Genomic DNA, 22,187 nt, shown 5'->3' on the forward strand with positions numbered 1-22,187 from the left:
AGAAATTTTAAAAAGATTTAAGATGAAATATTTGAGGTATGGCTAACGGTAATGACATTGTATTGACGAAAATCTCAAGCTACTCAGGATAATGTTTATTGTTTATGATACTGGTTGCAAATCAGTTTTTAATGTATTTTTAAATTCTGAATTTGGTGAGCCTGCTTCATGTCACAGTGAACTGAATGTTAATTGCTTTTCTTTAAACTGATTAACAAAGAACCACTAGGAGTAGCCATTATCAGTTTCACCATTTTCTTACTCTTCTCTGGTACTTTCATTAATAACATATTCAATCTGTAGTTTCTTTAATGGATTTAGAACACTTGCAATTTGGGGAGGGCTCATTTCATTATATCTAGCCATTACAACCTGTAATTCCACTTCAGTAAACCCTCAAGAGTATAGCACATGGCTGTATTCTATAAGCAAACAATGTCCACTCTTTCACATTGTGTAACTCCCACTTTTTCTGCAAGATACCTCTTGTAGTAGACTGTCATAAGGGGCTGAGACAGAGACCAAATAAAGGATCAAGTTATTTATCACTCTGTTAGATTAAATCAGTTTTTATAAGATACAAGTTTTAGTATTTTCATCCCATAATTTAATGCATTGTCTTGTGTGGCCCTTGGATGCATGCACCCCTTTTAGGGGCAAGTAGGCTAGTGCTGGAGATTGACATAGACAGATGATTGATTCGGAGTGGTGTTAGACCAGTGCTGGGGGGTTGAAATCACTGCTGATGGAGAGGTGTTGCACCAAGCATCTGCCTTTTGAGCTAGATCGTGAATGACAGGAAGAGGGAGTTGGGTAGGAGAGAGGTGGAGGGGGAGGCTCAAGGCATCTGGGGTGGAGGGAACCAACAGTGCATTTCTGTTCAAAGGCACAGAGATGAGATGGTGATGCAGGGGTCAGTATCTGCTTATGAGGGTTCCAGGGTGAAGTGAGGCATTTGCATTTATATCAAACAAGGGCTTGCTCTAGAAAAGATGTATGTGAACATGGAAATAATAGTAATAATAACAACAGCAACAGGAGAAAGGGAGTCACTCAAGTTCCATGTGCTTTTAAAAATGTAAAAGGAAGGTCCATTAAACTCTCCTTTACCCCCTTCCCTCACCTTGCTGTTAGAGAAGGGTTAGTCTGAAATATAGTTGTGGACAAATTGAAGTGAGGGATGGTAAGATAGAATAGAGGTGCAGGTAATGAACACTCAGACTACTAACCAAAAAACTGATTTTAAGAAGATGAGTCAGAAGGTGTCCATTCCAAACAGCTTAGATAGCAGTGGGCTTTTGCTCTTTTCTTTGAAGCTCTAAGAGTAAGATAGCACATGAACCTATTCACTAAAGAACTTTACCCGTTTTCTGTTTGTTTTACCATCCAGAAAATTGCAACTAGTTCAAGGTTTAATTTTTTAAAATTATTCTTTGTAATAAAGAATTATTATAGCCAAACTGTCATCATATTTCCAAAATTTTATAGGAATTATTCAGATGGAAAAGTTCTTTGTTGTAACCCCTTGACTCAGAACATTGAGCTTCTACCAGTGTAGTTTTAGGGCAATATCAACTTAAAATTTATATCAAGTATCTTATTTTCTCTCTGTTATAGTTTCATATATTAAGATTTTATATGATTTCTTCATATCTTGATTGTGTCTATGCTTTGTTAAATTTGAGGTTAATGTAAGAATACATTGCTTAGCCATAGATAAGGGATAAGTTACAGTTTTGTGTTTTGTTTTATTTTTTTTCTTTTTTGGGGCTGTATGATGATGTAGGTTGCTTCACCTCTAATCCTTTTAAAGGAAGGCTCAAACGTAGTAATTTGGTTTGGATTATTCAGTCACTTAATCTTTAACATCGTGTTAGAACAGTCTATTCGTGCTTCTTAGAGTTTTTAACTCGGTGCCAATTTTGCATTCAGTGGCATAAAATAAAATTCAAACCGAAAGTCCTTTAGGAATGCCTGGCCTTATAGCTGAGAATTTTTCATGTCCCTTTTGAGTTCTTTGTAAGTGGGTAGACTCAGAGAAAGTTGCCTCAGAGTGGCCACCGGTAGGAGGTAAATCTGATTAACTCTTTAAGATGATTTATTTAGATCCATGTAAAGGGTATATGTTTAAATGTACTAAGAAATAAGGCAACATATGTGAGGGGGATTTGTAAGAAAGGCCTTGAACGGCAGTTTGAAGATGGTATGCTTAATTTAATTTGTCATCCTACAGTTAAATTTTTTTGTTTTACTGATATCTCTTTTTTTCCCTCCACAGTTGTACAATGGTAGATGGAGTGATGATTCTTCCTGTGCTAATGATGATTGCTTTCCCTTCCCCTAGTATGGAAGGTAAGTGGCTCACAACTGTTTGGGGTAGGATGAGTATACTGTGTATTGTTTGGCTTACTGTAAACTAGTTTGTTCTTAATCCTATCAGACTTAGCAATCCTCCCCTCCCCCCATTTTTAAGACTTTATTTTTTTAAAGCTGTTTTTTAGGTTCACAGCAAAATTGAGAGGAAGATACAGAGATTTCTCATATACCCCCTGCCCCGACACATGTATAGCCTCCCCCATTATCAACATCCCCCCCACCAAAGTGGTACATTTGTTATAACTGATGAACCTACATTGACACATCATAATCACCCCAGTCCGTAATTTACATTAGGGTTCACTCTTGGTGGTGTGCATCCTGTGGGTTTGGACAAATGTATAATGACATGTATCCATCATTATAGTGTCATACAGAGTATTTCACTGCCCTAAAAGTCCTCTGAGCTCCACCTATTCCTCTCTCTCCACCTCTGCAACCCCTGCCGACCACTGATTCTTTTACCACCTCCATAGTTTTACCTTTTCCAGAATGTCATGTAGTTGGATTCATACAGTATATAGCCTTTACGTATTGGCTTCTTTCACTTAGTATTTTGCATTTAAGGTTCCTTCGTGTCTCTTCATGGCTTAATAGTTCATTTCTTTTTAGTGCTGAGTAATGTTTCATTGTCTGGATGTACCACAGTTTATTTATCCATTCACCTACTGAAGGCCATCTTGATTGCTTCCAAGTTTTGGTAATTATGAATAAAGCTGCTATAAACATCCATGTGCAGGTTTTTGTGTAGATAAAAGTTTTCAACTCCTTTGGGTAAACACCAAGGATTGTGATTGCTGGATTGTATGGTAGAGTATGTTTAGTTTTGTTAGAAACTGCTAAGCTGTCTTCCAAAGCGGCTGTTCCGTTTTGCATTCCCACTAGCAATGCATGAGAGTTCCTAGCGTTCCACATCTTCACCAGCATGTGGTGTTATCAGTGTTCTGGATTTTGGCCGTCCTTATAGGTATGTAGTGGTGTCTCATTGTTTTAATTTGCATTTCCCTGATGATGTATGACGTGGAGCATCTTTTCATGTGCTTATTTGCCATCTTTATATCTTTATTGAGGTGTCTTTAAGGTCTTTGGCCCATTTTTTATTTGGGCTGTTTGTTTTCTTATTGTTGAGTTTTCAGAGTTCTTGGTATATTTTGGATAACAGTCCTTTATCAGATATGTCTTTTGCATATATTTTCTCCCAGTCTGTGGTTTGTCTTGTCATTTTTTTGACATTATCTTTCACAGAGCAGAAGTTTTAATTTTAATGGAGTCCAACTTATTAATTATTTTTTTCATGGATCATGCCTCTAAAAAGTTATTGCCATACTCAGTGAGGTAATCTAGGTTTTCTCCTATGTTATCTAATAGGAGTTTTATAGTGTTGTGTTGTACATTTAGGTCTGTGATCTGTTAATTGAATAATTTTTATGAAGGGTATAAGGTCTGTGTCTAGATTTCTTTTTTTTTGCATGTGAACATCCCCTTTTTATACATATTTGATAATGTCCCTTGATTTTCTTAGAGTGCAACTTATACACACCATACCTTTCTTATAAACATGAATTTTAAAAATTCAATATAATTCGCTATCTGAAATGAAGAGAAAATTCTCTGAAAATAATATGTAATTAAATATGTCATATAATTAAAATAGTATGTATAGACAAATGTAATATAATCTAGTGTAGTTGGGCATAAGTACACTAGAAGGTGTAATGAAGTAACAAATGTTTGTATAAAAATATATACCTCTACACACACACACACACACACACACACACATACATATAATAATCTTTGATGTCTTAGAAAACAAAACATATTGGTACTAGTGTATTGTATCGGTGACTTAATTATCACAAGTGATCTTGCCTGCAGTGCTTGAATTTTCTGACTTGGTAAAAAAATTTTGGTAGAATCCCAACAAAACAGAGAACTGTTTGTCCCTTGATTTACACAGTGGTTGTATTTTGAGAAAATTTCGTATACATTAAGACAGTATAAGACATACTTTGTATTTTTATGTATAAAAGAGTTAGGTATTAGGTTCAATTAATTATACAGAGGTTTTCGTGTAAATGAATGCTTAGTGGGTGGGCCAGTGAGAACCTGAAGGGGCACAGGGTAACTCTTAGTTGTGTGGGATCACACAGGCATTTTAGGGCCTAACTCATTCTCACTATCCTCCCTTCTCCCCATTTGCAAAAAGCTACTTAGGGATGGCACTGCCTCTGTGGAGTCCACAAGAGATAATCAAGAGAAAAAGAAAATAAAAATTGCCTATAATTCCCTGCACTTACATGTAATTGCTTTTAGCATGTTGGTGTAAATCTTTCTAGATGTGTAAACAAACTCTTATTTTACTGTGCATTGAGCAATTTGCACTTTATTTTATAAGGGTTGCTCCATGAGGAGTGGTGCTTACGGTGTGAATCTCAGCCTTGTTGTGATCAGATGGGCCAGTAAGACTAATCCCCCTCTTACAGGCTCTTGGGGGTACAGTGATCAGTTTTATACACTTGATAAGTTTCCAAGGAGGCATATAATATAAGTTAATGTAGCCACCACTGTGGAAAAATCAGTGCTTGATATACTAGAAATCTATTTTGTTATATATTAGGTGTATAATTTTTGATCTGTTCCTCCCTCCTTCCCATGGTCATTGACATGTATTATAGTCAGGGAGCCACTAGCCACATATTGAGCACTCAAAGTGCAGCTGATACAAGCCGAGATATGCTTTAAGTGTAAAGTACACACTGGGCTTTGAAGACAATAAAAAATATGAATTTTATCTGTTCTTTTTTACTACTATGAAAATTTACAATTATATAAAGCAGCTTACGTTAAGTTTCTATTAAAAAACGCTATCGTCAACCACTTTAGGTATCCATAGTCTATATTCTTCTCTAAGCAGTGTTGTTTGATACAGTCCAATAATATTGCAATCATTTTAATTAGTGCCAAAAAGATATGAAATAAGGATCCTGCGTGGCAAGTTTAAAGGAGTAGGAGGTGTTTAACCAGAAGAGAGGTTGGGTCCTAGGTTGAAAGAATTACTAAGAAGAAATGGGCTGGGAATTTGGTGGGTTAATAGTAGTTCTCATCTGAGGGGTTAATTTTATCCCCCAAGGGACACTTGACAATGTCTGGAGACGTAATAGGCAAGTTGCTAGGATTTTTCCTCTTTTTAGTTGCTACATAATATGATCAGTAAAAAAATAAATAAATAAAGAATGTTGTGAAATGAAGTCCCTCCAAATTCTGTGTGCTTCCCTAGGTACGGTAGCAGTTCTGTGTGGTTAGACAATCCTTCAGGTTTCCTGTGCTGTCCTGGTGGACTCTTGGTGTGGGCACGGTAGAAAAAAAAAAGAGTGGAAGAGAAATTGAGGTGGAAATGTAATATGAATAGAGAAGAAGTGGAGAAAGAATGGGGAAAGAGGAGGTGAAAAGGGCATTTATGGAACAATGTTAGCAACCCAGCCATTGGTTGTTTTTTCCTGCTTTAAGCTCTTAAGCTGCCCAAAGGATCCAGCAAATGACCTCTTAATGCCAGAGTGAAGATCTGTAATGAAACAAGTTAGTCTGGCTGAAATGGAAATGGATGCCACTAAGGTTTTGCTATTGAATATAACACCAGCACTAGGATGTTTACAGATATGGAAAAGAACACATCATCCTTTCATTGTGATAGCTTTTTTTTTTTTTTTTTAAACAATATCCAGTGAGTGCTACAACCTAGAGTACTCTGATCTTAATAGCGGTGGCCTTAGTCTTGTCTTCCCTCAATGACTCAACTCCTAGTTAACTATCAATAGCATATTCTGTGAAAAGACTCTTTGTTTTTGCATATTTACTAGAAAAAATTTTTTTAAAAAAACCACTGAGAACTAATTGTAATATACTCAACATTAGTCATAAAGCAAATGTCGAGTACAAAATACTTAACCAAAAGAGGTAAATAATAGGGAAAATAAGTAAAAACTTTATATTAGCCTCATAGATTGTCTAGTGCAGGGCTTTAGACTACCAAGTTTTTTGTTTGTTTTTTTGTTTTAATTTATTTATTTATTATTTTGGCTGCGTTGGGTCTTCATGGGCTTTCTCTAGTTGCGGCGAGCAGGGGCTACTCTTCCTTGCGGTGCGCGGGCTTCTCATTGTGGTGGCTTCTCTTGTTGCAGAGCACGGGCTCTAGGTGCACGGGCTTCAGTAGTTGTGGCACGTGGGCTCTAGAGCTCAGGCTCAGTAGTTGTGGCGCACGGGCTTAGTTGCTCCGCGGCATGTGGGATCTTCCTGGACCAGGGCTCGAACCTGTGTCCCCTGCATTGGCCAATGGGTTCTTAACCACTGCGCCACCAGGGAAGCCCTAGACTACCAAGATTAAAAGGAAACAGACCCAGGTTTCATGTTTGCAGAGCAGCTATGGCACCTTATTAATTGGGCTTCAATGGCGCTAATGGCATTCTTGGTGCATAAATAAAGTCATAGAGATTTTGTTCTAATGTATTTTGTTGGGTATTGTACTCCTCTTAGTCTATTAAAAACAAACAAAAACCCAGAAAGCTTCTTTCCCTTTGTCTCCCCAATTACTCCCAGATGTCTTTTAAATATTGATTAGATACAGTGTTAACATGTCAAATAAGAAGTCCCAAAGAGTACTTTTGGCAGAGTTTGACTAGTATGAGTGTACTTTAGAACATTTCTCAATTGCTGTGGAATTCTAAATGCTCTGGGGCCAAAAAGACCCAGTAAGTTTGGAAAATACTGCTTACTAGAACTATCTCTTTGATGATTTATAGGTAATATTTATTGAGTGGTTAATATGTGCCCAATGTTGGGCTGTTTTAGGTTCGTTATTTCCCATAATCCTCATCATTACCCTAATGAGATAGGTTAGTGGGGATGTGCTTTTGAACTGGTTTAAACTCTTGCTTAAGATTATACAGCCAACAAAAGGTGTGTTATACTTTGAGGATTGGTATTCAAGAGTTTCAGTCATTATCGGTCTTCTTCAGAATTTTGTATTTTTTGGTACCCTAAATTAGCTACATCCACATTCATATTACATCTGGTACATCTAGAATCCAGCTCAATCCAGTCCGTTTGAGAGGCTGAGGTGAGAGCTTCCAGTAGCAAATGATGAATCCCTTTTACCTGGGTTTGTGTTTTTTATTTCTCTCTCATACCAATATTCATTTTTCATGTTCATTATATATACAACTCCAGCTGCAGGAAGATTTTTATTTGCTCTCACAGAGAAGAGCACTTGAGCCCTAATTACCCGTATATCCTTCCTTTTCCTTCCCATTAATAAGACTAATCATGCTCTAATACTGCTATTATGCCACCCGGGAGAAGTCCATTTTTGTTCCAGAACCTGCTTGTTTGGTTTTACCTTTGTCCCTGTGAGCATTTGCAGGGACGGCCATGACACAAATAACTTAAAGTGGAATACTGCTTCTTCAAAAATATTTCAAAGCTAAGATGACCCACATTTTATTAAATTTGCAAGCCATAGTTAGATTTTATTGCAGCAAGGAAGGCTGGACTTTTGCAGAGTTTCGTTGCAAGAGATTTTGGCCTGTCTTAGAGAAGAGAGAAGATTGCTAAGTACTAAATTATTTTGTGGGTTGACTTGATTTTAGTATTTCCAAAGCCATCACTACTCAGACTTTCCAGCCCAATTACCCAATGAGAGAAGGAAGGAGATCACTTCAATAGACTTTTTGTTAGGGTCCACAAAGGTGCCCCTCTTTGCCACTGGGGGTGAAGAATAGAATAAGCCTTTCTTTGAATTTCTCATTATTGAGAATTCAGGAAGTTCGTGAAGGGGTGAATGAATGTAAGAGAAATGTCTCAGTATTAAATTTGTTGCTCTCATTTCTCATTACTATAATTTATCCCTTTTGTTCAGAATCAAATCTTTTTCATTGACACATCATCATGTGAGAGATTTGTTGGGGAGAGAGATGAGATGTACTGAGCTCTTGGCCACTATGAGGACCTAAAATGTAAATATCAGGTGAAGCTGTACACTTTTAAGATACTGCTTCTTTATTGTCACATTTTCTCACCTAACAGAATGAGTATATTATTGATGCAAGGTGAGCTGTGACAAAGCTTCCTTTCAGCTTTTCCTTTCTGGGAAATGTTTGTTTCAGCTGTGGGTAGTTAAACTAAAGCCACATCCAATTTTTTTTTTCCCAGTGAACATTATAAAATGTTCATATTCAATGCATTTATATGAGAGGAGTTAGTGGTAGGGTGTGGAGAGGACTCTAAAAATTCAATCAGAGTCAAATATTGAACGGATGGGAAAACAAATCCAAGGCCCTAGCTCATTAAATGGTTTCCTTGTGGTCAACAGTGAGTGGGCAGTGCAATAGCTTCTAAGCTTCTGTTTTATAAAGATCGGTCTCAAGGGGGAGAGGGTGGACGCCATCTCCTCTTTATGGAAAAACTGGTGAAGCAGGAGATTTGTAGGGATGGCATGTGTGCTACTTTTGCTCTTGAAAAGTAAACACCAAGGAAAACAAAACATTTAAAAATTAATTTGTAGACTCAAGACGTAGAAAACAAACTTACGGTTACCAAAGGGGAAAGGGGGTGAGGGAGGGATAAATTAGGAGTGTGGGATTAGCAGATACAAACTACTGTATATAAAATAGATAAACAACAAGGTCCTACTGTATAGCACAGGGAAATATATTCAATATCCTATAATAAACCATAATGGAAAAAGAATATGAAAAAGAATATAATGTATGTATAACTGAATCACTTTGCTGGATACCAGAAACTAACACAACATTGTAAATCAACTATACTTCAATAAAAAATTTTAAAAATTAATTTGTAATTCCCAAACATTACCAACTGTCCTCCAGAACTTCCCTCTGTAGCCCAGCATGACCTCAGGCAAGCTTCCATAGATAATGGTTATATGAAATAGTCATAATTACTCAGAACTCATGTCGATTCCAAGATAGTGTAAGACACAGGGCAGGGCAGCCTTCAAAATTTTCACTGTGACTCACAGTAAGAAACATTTTAGAGTTAGACCCAGTGCATCTACATTTAGAAACATTTTGGAGTATGACCCGCATGCATCTGAAAAGAAAATTTCATGAAAGAGTGATTACTCTTACTATGCTAATGTACTCCTGCTTCTTCTCTTTTTTATTCTATTCAGTTTTATTTCATTTAGAAAGAAAGAAAGAAACCTTGTCTTGAACCAGTAAATCAATTTCGCTCCCCACAAATGGGTCATAACCCACAGTTTAAGAAAGACACCTCCAGTCTGCTCCCAAGAGCTCGCTGCTGGGAAGTCCTGGCTGCCCTCAGGTGAAAGCTCTGACAGCTAACCCAGATAGTCTCCAGCAAAGCTGGCCCAGACCTTTTAAAAATTTATTTATTTATTTATATATTTATTTTTGCGACTTCATGTAGCCTGACCATCCTCTCTCTGCAAGCCAGTGATTTGACAGGAAGAGGGAAGTTTACATATGTGCCTTCTCAGCCATGGTCATAACACTGGAACAGCTGCTGCCTGATTCTAATCAGCTGAATCTGAGCTCTGCAGAGCTGGGTGTTTCCTAGATCCACAGTAATGCTGCATCTAATTCTTTGTTATGGGTTAGAGGGGAACATGGACTTTCTGAGGATATGTATATTTGGGGCATGTGGGAAGGAGAGAAGGAATAGGAGGCAGAATGAGAAATTCCTCTTGGAAGGGGGTGGTGAAATTCACCTTAAAGCAAGAACAAAAACCTCTGCTTATATATATATATTTTTAAATTAATTAATTAATTAATTTATTTTTGGCTGTGTTGGGTCTTCGTTTCTGTGCGAGGGCTTTCTCTAGTTGTGGCGAGCGGGGGCCACTCTTCATCGCGGTGCATGGGCCTCTCACTATCGTGGCCTCTCTTGTTGAGGAGCACAGGCTCCAGACACGCAGGCTCAGTAGTTGTGGCTCACGGGCCTAGTTGCTCCGCGGCACGTGGGATCTTCCCAGACCAGGGCTCGAACCCGCGTCCCCTGCATTAGCAGGCAGATTCTCAACCACTGCGCCACCAGGGAAGCCCCCATCTGCTTATATTTTTTATTCAAACGGTGATTTGGAGCAGGGAGTAGCCTCTTTTATTTATTATTTGCTGCATTTGTTTACCTTCTGAATTCTGGTATTTACACTAAGCCAATATAAATGAAAAAAAAAAATCACACCCATTCGGTAAAGCTATAAGGAATAGACAGAGAAAGGAAAAAAAACCCAACAGTCCAGTTTAAACTTTGGCTCCTGTGATGTATGTAATGCTGCAGGATACCGTGCAGAGTTACACAGTGTTTATCTTTAACATTATGTCCTAGTTCATATGCTTCACGCTGTCAGTTTTGCAAAGGGTTAGGGTAACTTTTGATAATTCAATGGTGTTGCTAATCAGAGTGTCTTCTGAAAGGAAGGCTCTTGGCCATGCATAGGAATCAAGCCTTTCTCAGGAGAGAGACAGAGTCAGACACCATCGTGAGCTGCCTTCTTCCTTTTTACCGTGTTTCTGTATGTGGGTTCCCTCAGCTCTCAAGAGCCGCTACCGCAGAGCCATGCTTAGCAGTAACAGGGTGGTGGTGAGCAGTCAACCATGCAAAGTGAGACCTAGGGTGAGAGAGGCCAGGACCTGGTGGTGGTATTTTCTCTCTAGTGTCTAAGACAGTGCCTGGCATGTATTTGGTGCTCAGTGAATATTTGACAAATGAATGAATAAATAATTATCATAATACAGAAAAGGTAATAAGAGACCCAGGAACTGATCTGGGCTGAGGACAGGGTAAGAAAGCACACCATCCTTTCAAAGAATTTATTCCAAGTTTGGGAAAAGAGGATCAGTGATAAGACAATCTTACATTCTTGCAGTTGATAAATTACCATGAGCGCACGGGGTAGGCACTGGTGATGTCAGCATACCTAGAAGGGGTTTTTGCTGTCAAAGAGTCACAGTCTAGTTGGAGGAGACAAAGGTTACAGCACAGCACTAGGGGTGTTGGCCGGAAGGGCCTTCATGGCACACCAGGCTGGGACTGGGGACAGGCAGGGTTTGGGAGGATGAACAGGCATTCGACCAGCAAAGGAAGGACTGAGAAGGACTTTTTAGGCAGGGGAAGGGCCAAGCCCAGAGAAGTGGGGGGATACAGGTCACCACCCAGGTGGTCCAGCATGGCCAGAGCAGCCTCCAGAAGGCATTCGGGTTGAGATTTGAGGCCCTACTAGCCTGGCAGGGCCTTGTGCATGAGGCGTTTGTCTTCGATCCTGAGGGCAGTGAGAGCTATTGAAAGATTAATTAGATGCACTTTGTGTGCCTTGAAAGAATTTTGTGGTAGAAGTGGATCGCAGGCTACAGCAAGATTAGAGGTGAAGGGACGGGAAAAACTAGTCCTCCTGCAGGGTCGGGGCAGACAGGCCCACATGCTGCCTTTTCAAAGGCATCCCAACTATAGCAACTTGATGGTGGCCAACAAAACAAAAACAAAACAAAAACAAAACCCTTAGTTCCAAGAGAAGACCTTTGTTGCAGGTAGCTCACAAATAAAAACAGCAGCAGCGAACGACAATAATCCAATACTGATTTCCGTTATGAAAACAGAAGGCTGAGCTGCTGACTTTCCTAGCAACTTTTGCAAGACATTTAGATCCCTCTAGCTGGTCCTTTGTTCCTGTGTTGCCATGGAGTGTCAATAAGCCCAGCTCAGAATAACCCGGGCAGTGACATGAGAGGTGCAGCTTGCTCGCTGGCATGGTGGCAGGCCAGGCTGCGCTGTTTTCATTGCCCCCGTCCTGGGAAGAGGACTGGGCAGCTGGTTGCCCGGGCAGCTGTGAAAGGTGCATGTCTCCTGGCTGCCCGGAGTTTGAAAGGCAACCAAAACTTGCCTGCCTACTGAGCATGTGCAGCTCGCGTCTGAGCAGATAGCAACTGAAAATAGCCCACTGCACACCTGTCCCTTGTACACCAGCCCCTGGCCGACGGCCATTTGGGACAGTGTGGGCTCCCAGGGTGGATAGGTGAGGGGCTGAGCGGATCTCAGGGGTTCTTAGGAAGATCCTGGGAACTTCGGCCCTGGCGTAAAAGGAAACGAAAAAGCAGCAGGCTCCTCTGAGCAGTTCCACTGGGCACTTCTGTGGTTAGCGGGCGGCCACCGTGCTTGCATATGCGCAGTATGTGCTGAAGACGCCATACCGTTCTCTGTGCTCAGCCAAACTGGGGTCCGACAAACAGACTGGGAGGTATACGTTTTCTCTTGGAGGGAAAGGCTTTCCTCAAACACTCCTAGACGGTAGCCATCGTGGTGTGCCCTGCCTCAGTTTTGGAGAGGGGAGGCGTTGAGTTAAAACTATTTTGTTTGATTTTCTACCTGCTCTCTAATCCCCAGTGACTGTCAGTAGATCACCTCCACAAGGTGCCTCTTTGCTAGATCATTCTTTCTCAGCAGTCCAAATGTGGGCACAGAACAGAATCAACATGTTAGGAGCTGTCTGTTTCCCTTTGGGACTCTTTCCACGTCCCTCCGGGCTTTCATCTCTGCTGCGGGCTTGCCATCGTTGGGCGGGCTTGGCACGCCGATGTGGATGGAAGCAGGCTCTGGAAGGAAATACTTCTGAAATGACTGGTGGTACTCAAGCTACTATTTAAAAGTGACCCTTCTTAGAGTCTTGGGTTATCTTTAGGCCGTCAGTGCTCTACAGCCACAGGAGCCAAAAGGGAGTCTGTGGAAGCTCTGGCCTGTTGCTCTCGCCTTGCTTTGTGTTTAGATTTCTTGCCCCTCAGCCAGTGGCCTCGTGACACGTCTCAGATTTAGCTGCCTTTCTTCTGCCAAGGTCCAAGATTATTGTGGAAGCTGGGAATGGTGTGCTGTGCCACAGAGACTGGGGCGTGGGGGGAGGGCATGTGTGTTTAAAAAGCCAGTTCTGGTTCACAGCATTCTGAAGAAAGTCTTTCTGCTTCTCCCTTGAGTGTAGGCACCCGGAGCCTTTCTGTGGGCTGTGGGGTGACAAAGAATAAGCTCAAAATGACCTACACTCAACTGTCTTATGGTGACTGTAGGATCTTTAGTCTCGGATGAGGAAGCCAATCTTAAGCGTGTTGAATTTGGGAATTAATGAATTCTTGTGAACCATATTAATTAGACTGATGGGGTAAAGAAGATAGGCAAGACAAAGATCAAGTTATAAAGGCTGGAATACAGATGCACAAGGCGTGTATTCATGGGACTGAAGACATGGGATTCCTTCTTTCTTTGACCTTTCATGGAGATCTGGACCCGGTAGGGCCTTTTGGGACATGACTGGGAAATTGGGAGATAGGGAAGCAGCAATATCAGAGGCTTGGGCTCTGCCCTAGTTTTTCACCCTTGGATATCTTGATCTCTTTGGCTTCATTTGGGCTGGAAAGAAAATAGTCTAGAAATTACCTTGTTCCCTCTGCGCTCTTCTCTGGGATGGGGTAGGGTAGGGAGCTAGAGAGGAAGAATTTAGCTGAATTTAACTAATTCTAGACGTTTTCGCCTTAAGCTCTGGGTGCCACGATGCCTAGAGGCTGGCATTCTAAGGCTGTTGTTAACAAATTGGAGCCGTGCCCATCTTTTGAAGGGTTTATCTCTGTGATTTGAAAGCTTCCGGAAAGGGTGTGGGGATGTGGTGGCGGCTGGCGGAGGGTAAGCAGAGCAAAGGTTGGCAGCCTTGGAGGTCCCTGATTCCCAGAGAAAAAGGTCGCGCAGGGCAGTGGAGGAGAAACAGTAGTGCGAGCTGGGCCTTCTCTGCTGTGCGTTCCCGTGTAGAGCCCTCGTTTAGGGTGTCCTGTGAAACCAGAATTTTCAGTGCAGAGCCTGGGTAGGAAACCCTTGCTGGAGCAGCTGTGCACTCCCCAGATACCCCGGGAGGAGGCGGAGACAACCAGAAAGAGTCAGGAACACCTTTTCCCACACTGTGATCGGAGCTTCTAGCCTAAGACATGCTGTAGATGGTACCACATCACTGGCTCTCCTGAATCTGAACAAGGAATGACTTCTCTGAAATGTTTATACTTCCTCAGCTTTCTTCCCCTTCTTCAGTCTGTGGTCCTCTCTGTTACTCTCCCAACAAGTAGAGCTTCACCCAGATGCAAGAATTGTCAGTACTATGTGGGGTGGGCTGCGGTGGGGTGCTTTTCATTAGGCCTCGTAATCATCTGTTTCTCTGAAGCGACGATTCGAGAAGTTTGAAGACAAAATGAAGAAAGGGGTCCTTATGTCCCCCCTGATGAAGGAGTCGCTTCACAGACATGGCACATGTGTTAAAGCCACGTCTTTGCTATGTTCAGGGAGTCATAAAAAGCATGGAAGAGACAAAGCAGCCTCGTCTTACGTCATACCCCACAGTGCTCTTTAACTTGTTAGTCATTTAAACACAGACTGAGTTTTTGGCTTTGAAATAGAAGGTGAGGCTGCTGCAATCGGCTTAACTTACAGGGATTATTTCAGAGACCAGGAGTCAGCCCAGCCACAAAATAAACAGATGGAATTCTTCCCCCCCCCCCCCCCCCCTCAGCTTCAGCAGTTCAAATGCAGGGTGACTTAGGAATCCTTATCACCTTCAGCAAAGCAAGAAGGGGAAAATGATGTAATTCATTCTTCCTCACTCCCTGCTGAAAATGCCATTGTTTTCACTGATAGGAGAAAAAGGGCGGCAGAGACCAGGGGCCTCTTTTTCCCTGCTGAGCAGGCAAGTCCTGCAGGACCTCCCTAAACTGGCTGAAGCCAAGGCGCTCGTTGTGTTTTGGTCGTCCTCATCACCGTAACATCCTAGTAGCCCAAAGTCCTCAAATCAGCCATCCAAGGAAGGACCTCCCATAAAAGCCTTGCTGTTCTATTGCTGTATTAAATTATGCCTTGTTTTTGGAACTCTTGCATTTTACCTCTTTCTTCCAACGCACAAACAAGCAAACACAAAACCTACCACACCACAGAAAGTACTAATTTTCCACACTTGTAAGCCCGAGGAGGTGAGCAGGTGTGACGCTGTGGCGAGCTCCTGTAGGGAGAAGGGGTTTGCACAGACACGCTGGCTTGGTGACTAAGCCTTGCCTGAAGATCTCTGCTGACATTTAAAGACTTTATAGGCTCAGTCTTCTCTGAAAACCAGCATCATGTCTCTTCCCACCTCTAAATCCTGTCTGTGAAGAGAAAATTCATTCTGAAACAAACGCTCATCAGGCTTGTCCTCCTGCCAAGTGCTGAGGCGGCGGTGGGGAGCATAACAGGCTCCGTGAGCAAAGCAGGCTCAGTTCCTCCCCTCACGGGGCTCACAGTCTGCAGGGAAGACTCGGGCGGTCAGCAGCCGTGCAGACACACGTATGTGAGCGCAGACAGGCGGCTCCTGCTTTACGTTTGGGTGCGTGAACAAACGCTTCCCTGAGGAGGTAACGGGTGAGGTGAGATCTGAGGGGAAGATGGGCACTCACTGGGTGGATGGGGGCGTCGGCAGGGAGGGAGCCGGCATCCCACGTGGAGGGAATGCCACACCTAACAGACCTGAGCTCCTGAAGCAGGAGGAGCCCTTCCCAGAACTGAGGGGATCTGAGGGGAAGCTGAAGAGGCAGAAAGCAGGTCAACCAGGGCTTTTGTAGGCCGGGGTGACCACTGTGTGTCCCTTTTTTTTTTTTTTTGGCAGCTTGAGGGATCTTACTCCCCTGACCAGGGATTGAACCTGGGCCACGGCAGTGAGAGCATCGAGTCCTAACCACTGGACTGTCAGGGAATTCTCTGTATCTCCTTTTTTAGGGTCATGGAATCAAGCTTGTTCATCTGAGTGGGGGTGAGTCTGGTCAGCTCAGTGGGGGAACACTGGAGGAAGAACACATCTGGAGTGGAGGCGTCATGAGTTCAAAATCGTGGAAACCCTACCGTCATTTTTTGTTGTCATTATTCTAATTTGTATGTGATCCTATTCAAATGCCTCTATTCTCTCTCTTAACTCCTGGAACATATTTGCTTCTTGGCTTTTACAGCTTTACCAAGCATCAATTTCTCTGATCAGGAAAAAAAAAAAATTTTGGTTTCTCTAAGTGGATGTTTTATTATAATGAGAGCATTTAGGTACTTGGGTGTCTTTTATTTCTGGGCGTATAGCCTGCCTTCTTGCCAGGCCATCAAATGCCCTTCACTAGGCATTCCGGACAGACCTTTGTGTTTCCGTCTTAGGAGCAGGCTTGCTGGCAGTGATACCTGGCATTGCAAAATCCTTCCGTAAGCCTTTGTTTAATGCCAGAGATCTCAAATGCTTTCAGATTCTGGAGAGGTGCCACACTGCACTCTCGGATTAGGAGCTGATGGAAGGACTCCCATATCTATGAGCCTAATATAAGCTGTCATTTCAAATGAATGAATCGTTTATGCTGTTGGAAAGAGTCCAGGGATGTTTGGGGTTCCTTTTTTAGCCTGTAAAGTTCTGAGCTATTGGACTTTTATAGCAGTAGTCTAATAACTGCCTATTATTTGTGCTGCTTTGAGTTGAGCCTACAAGAGATTCAGCCTGTTTCTTTTGCTGACTCCTGGGATCACGGCTACAGGCTGGTTGACTTGGACCATTTTCTCATTTGTCTTTTCTGTCAAGGACTTTAGTGGGAAACATGGGGTTTTGTTCACCATTTAGAATGATAATCAGTTTAGATGCCTTAGAGTATTCTGGAGTGCACGACTGGGCAGGTGGGCGGGAGAGCATGGAGAGCCGTGTGTAGCTTGCGCCCAGATTGCTCCAGTCCCACTTAAGACATCAATGCGGGTACGTTTACTACGAGGCACGAGATTATCCCAAACTGTGGACAGTCTTAAAAAGTCCTCGATGCTCTTTGCTCTGCCTCTTCCTCTGCCAGTTTAGGATTAGGCTGTGAGGGTAGGGGTGGCCAGATGGTGAGCGCGTGAGTATCGCCCAGAACAAGAAAAATCTTTTAAAAGTTTTGGCTGTGGTGAACCCCTGGGATTCCGAGCCTGTACCTCTGGCTGCGGCGCCAGCCCTGGCTCCTTCCCGGTGGTGCCGAGGACTCCCTTCTGCTCCCAGCCAGAGGCGGGCTGCGAGTGTGTTCACACGGGCCTGGTTCTGGGGTTGCAGAGGGCACAGGGTGCCAGCCAGGCCACTGAGTACTGCCGGGAGGGGCCTTTAGAACAGACAGCGTGGGTGAGCTCCGCACACAGGGAATACACCTCTGGCTTGATGTTTCAGTTACTGCATTATTTAAATGAGTGTCAATTAGGTAGAGTAGACTGGCTGCCTTCTGCCAGGGCACTTCCTAGTTATTAGCACAGGCAAGTGTAAAATGCTTCATATCAGATGCGGTGCTTCCTGGCTGGACTGTTGAAAATCAGTCACAGAAGGTGATTATCCTTCCTCGGCGTTCCCTGATGTGTAGAGTATTTATATCCTGGTCTGAGAGATTAGAGGTCCACAGACCCTTGCTTGGGGCCCTAAAAAAGCTTTGTGATAATTCTCACACCTCCCCGACCCACCAGGCTACCCCAAATAAGATATCACAGGCCCACACATGCTATGGTTATTCCTAAATTTTAACAAGACCAAAACAGTGAGTCATAGGCATTTGGGGGGCCTGCCGTGTTCCTTAGACTTGTGGATATTAAGATCTGAAAATGTTACTACCTTGCTTTTAACCTGCTTTGTTGAATTAGTAATCCTAGCTTAGAAAATCCTTTTGGCATCTCTTCGACTAATCCACTCTGTCGGATGAAATTGCCAAAGTGGCGTTTAACTGAAGTGTGTGCGTACGTGCAGACATGTGCATGGGTGTATGGGGTCATTCTCGTGAATTTAGGGTCTTCATTTATATCTGGCTGTATATAAAAGAATTGATTCACGAAGGGCTCTGCTAATCAGTTATATGGGAATATACAAATTCAAGAAGATTAAATGTTGGTGAAAAGCAAAATAGGAAGCGAAGTTGTTGAAGGTTTTGTACTTTCCCGTTTGCTAACTGCTGAACTGGGCTTATGGTCCCTCCATAGCAGGGATTGAGTTAATTATTACATATTACTGAGCTGTCTTTCTTCCTCTTTTTCCCTTTTTCCTGATTGTGGTGGGGAAGATACGAAAACCTTGGTTTTCGACTTCGTTTAGGACCCACAGGATGAGATCTGATTAAGACCTATACCTCATTACGCCTGGGTGCACAGTTGCCTGTAGTGGGTTGAATCTTACTAAAGATGGTATTTACTTGAGGCTGCTCAGTTCTGGCAAAATCCTCTAGGCTGCAGTTTAAACATCTGTCAGACAGTCCCCACATCCTTTCAAAAGCTAGAGACCTTGGAAAGGCAGTAGGCCTCTTGCACCTGTGCACCTAGAGTTCAGTTTGGGCTGGAGCTTTAAGAGCAGAGTTCACTCTGAGGGCACACCAGGGAAATTATTATTGTTGTTATTTTATTTTTTTTAATTGACAGTTTTTTATTTGAACCACAGAGTGTCATTAATTCTTTGGTACCCTGGACCATCCATTCCCATAGGATCAGTGATGAGTGAACCCTGTATGGTCTACAGTTACTGTTTGCTGTTGTTCCTGGGGGACCGTAGGTGCAGCGAGGGAGTGATTCGTACTCCTCAATTCATTATCAGCCTGTGATCAGCTCCTCTCCTATATTATTCTCACTTTACCCCTTCATCCTAACACTAACCCCACCTCCCCAACCCAGCATCAATAGGTACAACCTCCTTAATGTGTTAAGTATGTATTTTTGGATATCAATGACCTTTAAAAATTATTTAGGGTTTTGAAATACATGTTTGTGTTTCAAATTTACATAAATTGCCTTATTGCCCAGTTTTTTAAAAAATTAATTAATTAATTAATTAATTTATTTATTTATGGCTGCGTTGGGTCTTCGTTTCTGCGCGAGGGCTTTCTCTAGTTGCGGCAAGCGGGGGCCACTCCTCATCGCGGTGCGCGGGCCTCTCACTATCGCGGCCTCTCTTGTTGCGGAGCACAGGCTCCAGACGCGCAGGCTCGGTAGTTGTGGCTCACGGGCCCAGTTGCCCCGCGGCATGTGGGATCTTCCCAGACCAGGGCACGAACCCGTGTCCCCTGCACCGGCAGGCAGATTCTCAACCACTGCGCCACCAGGGAAGCCCCTGCAGTTTTTGAATATAGTCTTTTTAATTCGCTGCTGTGATCACAAACCAATATGACACCACTAACTCTGCCCCTCACCCCACCCATCCATTTCCCTCCAAAGGATCATCACCTGTTGGGCAGCATAGTTGGCAACTCTCAGCCCAGCTTTGTGCCATTTGAGAGTGGCAAGCATGTCTAGACTCCCTAGAAATATTATCTTTCAACTTGCTTTTGGCAGGTGTAAACTTTTTGCTGGATTATGTCAACAGATATATATGTTTCTCATCCTCATAGAAATAGATTGGTGCTGGAATTTCTCTTGGATTTCTCTAGGCAGGGAGAAATAAAGACTGTCCCTTGGCTCATTAAAGTTATTGCTCATTAAAAATGTCTGCGGGCTCTTGATCCTCGGGGGTGAGTCTGGTGACATACATACACTGTCAGCGGCTATTTTGGATTTTCTGCTTTCGGGCATGTCTTTGCTCTTGGATGAGCCCCTTGTGGTTTTCAAAAGACCTAGCAAGTCAATTATAAATAGAAGGCTTGTGTCTGTGTGTCTGCATGCCCTTACTCTGTGGGACAAGGCACCCACATTACAGTGGGCAGTGAACTATTTTTCACTCCTTTGAAGAGGGAAGAAGAAAGATGAAGAATGCTTTTTCTCTTTTTGAGATAACCCACACCTCTACACACACCCACACAAATCTGTGTAAATGAACTTGACATTTTCAAAGACCTTACCTTAAGGTCTCCTCTTGAAAGCACAGCCATCTAACCTGTTATTTTAAGAAAGAAACAGTTCTCTCACAGACCTGCTACAGAGGGTTCGGGGATTAGAAGGCAGCCTGTCTGTGCTGTAGACCTTCGGAGGGAGTTTTGAAAGCTGACTCTCTTGATATGAACAGTGCTTTGGTGAAAGTGGTCTCATCAAGCTAATCAGTGGCCTCTAGGACTTGGCTGTTTACATTCTGTCTTCACTTTCCTTCCCCACTGGTGGAAACTGTTGGGACCAGCAAGTCTGAACTAATTATTCTAACAAAGGAGGGGGAAAGAAAGAGTGATTTGAAAGATGAAACTGCAAATGAGTGTTTTCAGAAAGAGGCAATTAGGAGGTCTGGTTAGGTGTGATTCACTGATGATGCATCTAGCACCTTGGACCCGCCACCTGTGTGGGCTATTCCTTTGGTCCCACCTGTTACCTTACTGTTCAAACATTGTTTTATTCCCTTTGTCTTTTTGTGCCCTCACCCTCAATAATTGGTGCCAACTTGTTTCTGCCAGTTGAAAATGTTTGAGCAGTGTTTAATCTCGTAATTAATGTAAAAACTTCAGTGTTCTACTACTGAAAAATTAATCTAGACGTTTAGCTGAAAATATTGATAATATGGATATGTAAGTATAGACTGTGCATCCTTGTGAACTCTTACTATACTGATGTATTTCTGAAGCAGACAGGTGATGGCAGCAACGTCAGCAATCCTGTATTAGTAGTTGATGGAGGTTCGTGTGGAGCTCACGGGAGCTGGTATTAACAGCTGCCATATATTTAGGAGCCTTTTTTTAAAACACAAAATAAAGGTGATGAGCATTATGTTCTGGTAAAACATTTTATTTTGGTTCAAGAATCGGGATGTGAGAGCCCATCAGACCAGAGATACCATGAAAACCACAGTGGGAGAAGTTCATTTTCAGAAACCTGTGGACAGATGATAACCATTCTTAAGAGTACCCAGCTTATATAAACACATTCATATCTTGAGAAGCGATTATTATTTGGTGGTTGGTCAGCTGAGAGTTACAAGATAACAGAAATATGGAAATCATGGCCAGTGGTGATACTTCACCTGACTTCGGTTAACGTGTTTGTAATGGTCTTGGAGAGACTGTTTCGTTCCCCCAATGGGGTTAAAACCCATGCGGTGATTTTTTTGTTTTCCTTCCTCTCTTCCCTTTGCAGATGAGAAGCCCAAGGTTAACCCCAGACTTTACATGTGTGTGTGTGAAGGCCTCTCCTGTGGAAATGAGGACCACTGTGAAGGCCAGCAGTGCTTTTCCTCGCTGAGCATAAACGATGGCTTCCACGTCTACCAGAAAGGCTGCTTCCAGGTCTATGAGCAGGGGAAGATGACCTGTAAGACCCCGCCGTCACCTGGCCAAGCTGTGGAGTGCTGCCAAGGGGACTGGTGTAACAGGAACATCACGGCCCAGCTGCCCACTAAAGGTTCCCGTGGACTTTCCTATTTCTAGATCAAGGGTTTTTGCTAGTATTGTCCTGATTCTGTGTGGGTTAAAGATGTAAGTAGCCACAAGGCTTTCCTCCTGCTCTTCCAACAGTGGGTGACAAGGGAAGTCCCTCTGGTGAGGAGGAGAAAGGTGTGGCCTTTTGGAATCTACAAGGAGGCTGGATGTTTTCGGGAAAGTGAGCAAGGTGATGTCTCCCTTGGGGATGGCTTGGCTGACCAGATCTCTCTTGGTGGTCATGAGCAGGTGAACATCTCCTGATATCCTTTTCTGAAAGGAGCTGTGATGTCATAGTTTCTGAAACAGTTCTGCTTCGTAAATGCTCATCTCTATGTTGAGCGTGTAGGGAGGAAAGTGGAACATAAGACTCTGATGTCTGAGTGGAATACCTTTCCTTCTTTACGAGGAAGGAGACAACCTGTATCTGATGCCCAG

At 42.8% G+C, this 22,187-nt stretch overlaps 1 protein-coding gene across 3 annotated transcripts in view; it reads left to right on the forward strand.

Moving 5' to 3' along the window:
* The window catches only part of ACVR1 (activin A receptor type 1), a 124,416-nt gene that overhangs the window by 66,180 nt on the left and 36,049 nt on the right, over nucleotides 1-22,187 (forward strand). For all 3 annotated transcript variants that reach the window (XM_082395327.1, XM_082395328.1, XM_082395329.1), the window contains 2 exons: nucleotides 2,279-2,352; nucleotides 21,469-21,732. In XM_082395327.1, coding sequence (XP_082251453.1) covers nucleotides 2,286-2,352; nucleotides 21,469-21,732 — 331 coding nt within the window. In that variant the 5' untranslated portion in view covers nucleotides 2,279-2,285. The remainder of the gene's footprint in view (nucleotides 1-2,278; nucleotides 2,353-21,468; nucleotides 21,733-22,187) is intronic.

Source organism: Balaenoptera borealis (assembly GCF_965194805.1).
Source record: "Balaenoptera borealis genome assembly, chromosome: 6".
Classification (NCBI taxonomy): domain Eukaryota; kingdom Metazoa; phylum Chordata; class Mammalia; order Artiodactyla; family Balaenopteridae; genus Balaenoptera; species Balaenoptera borealis.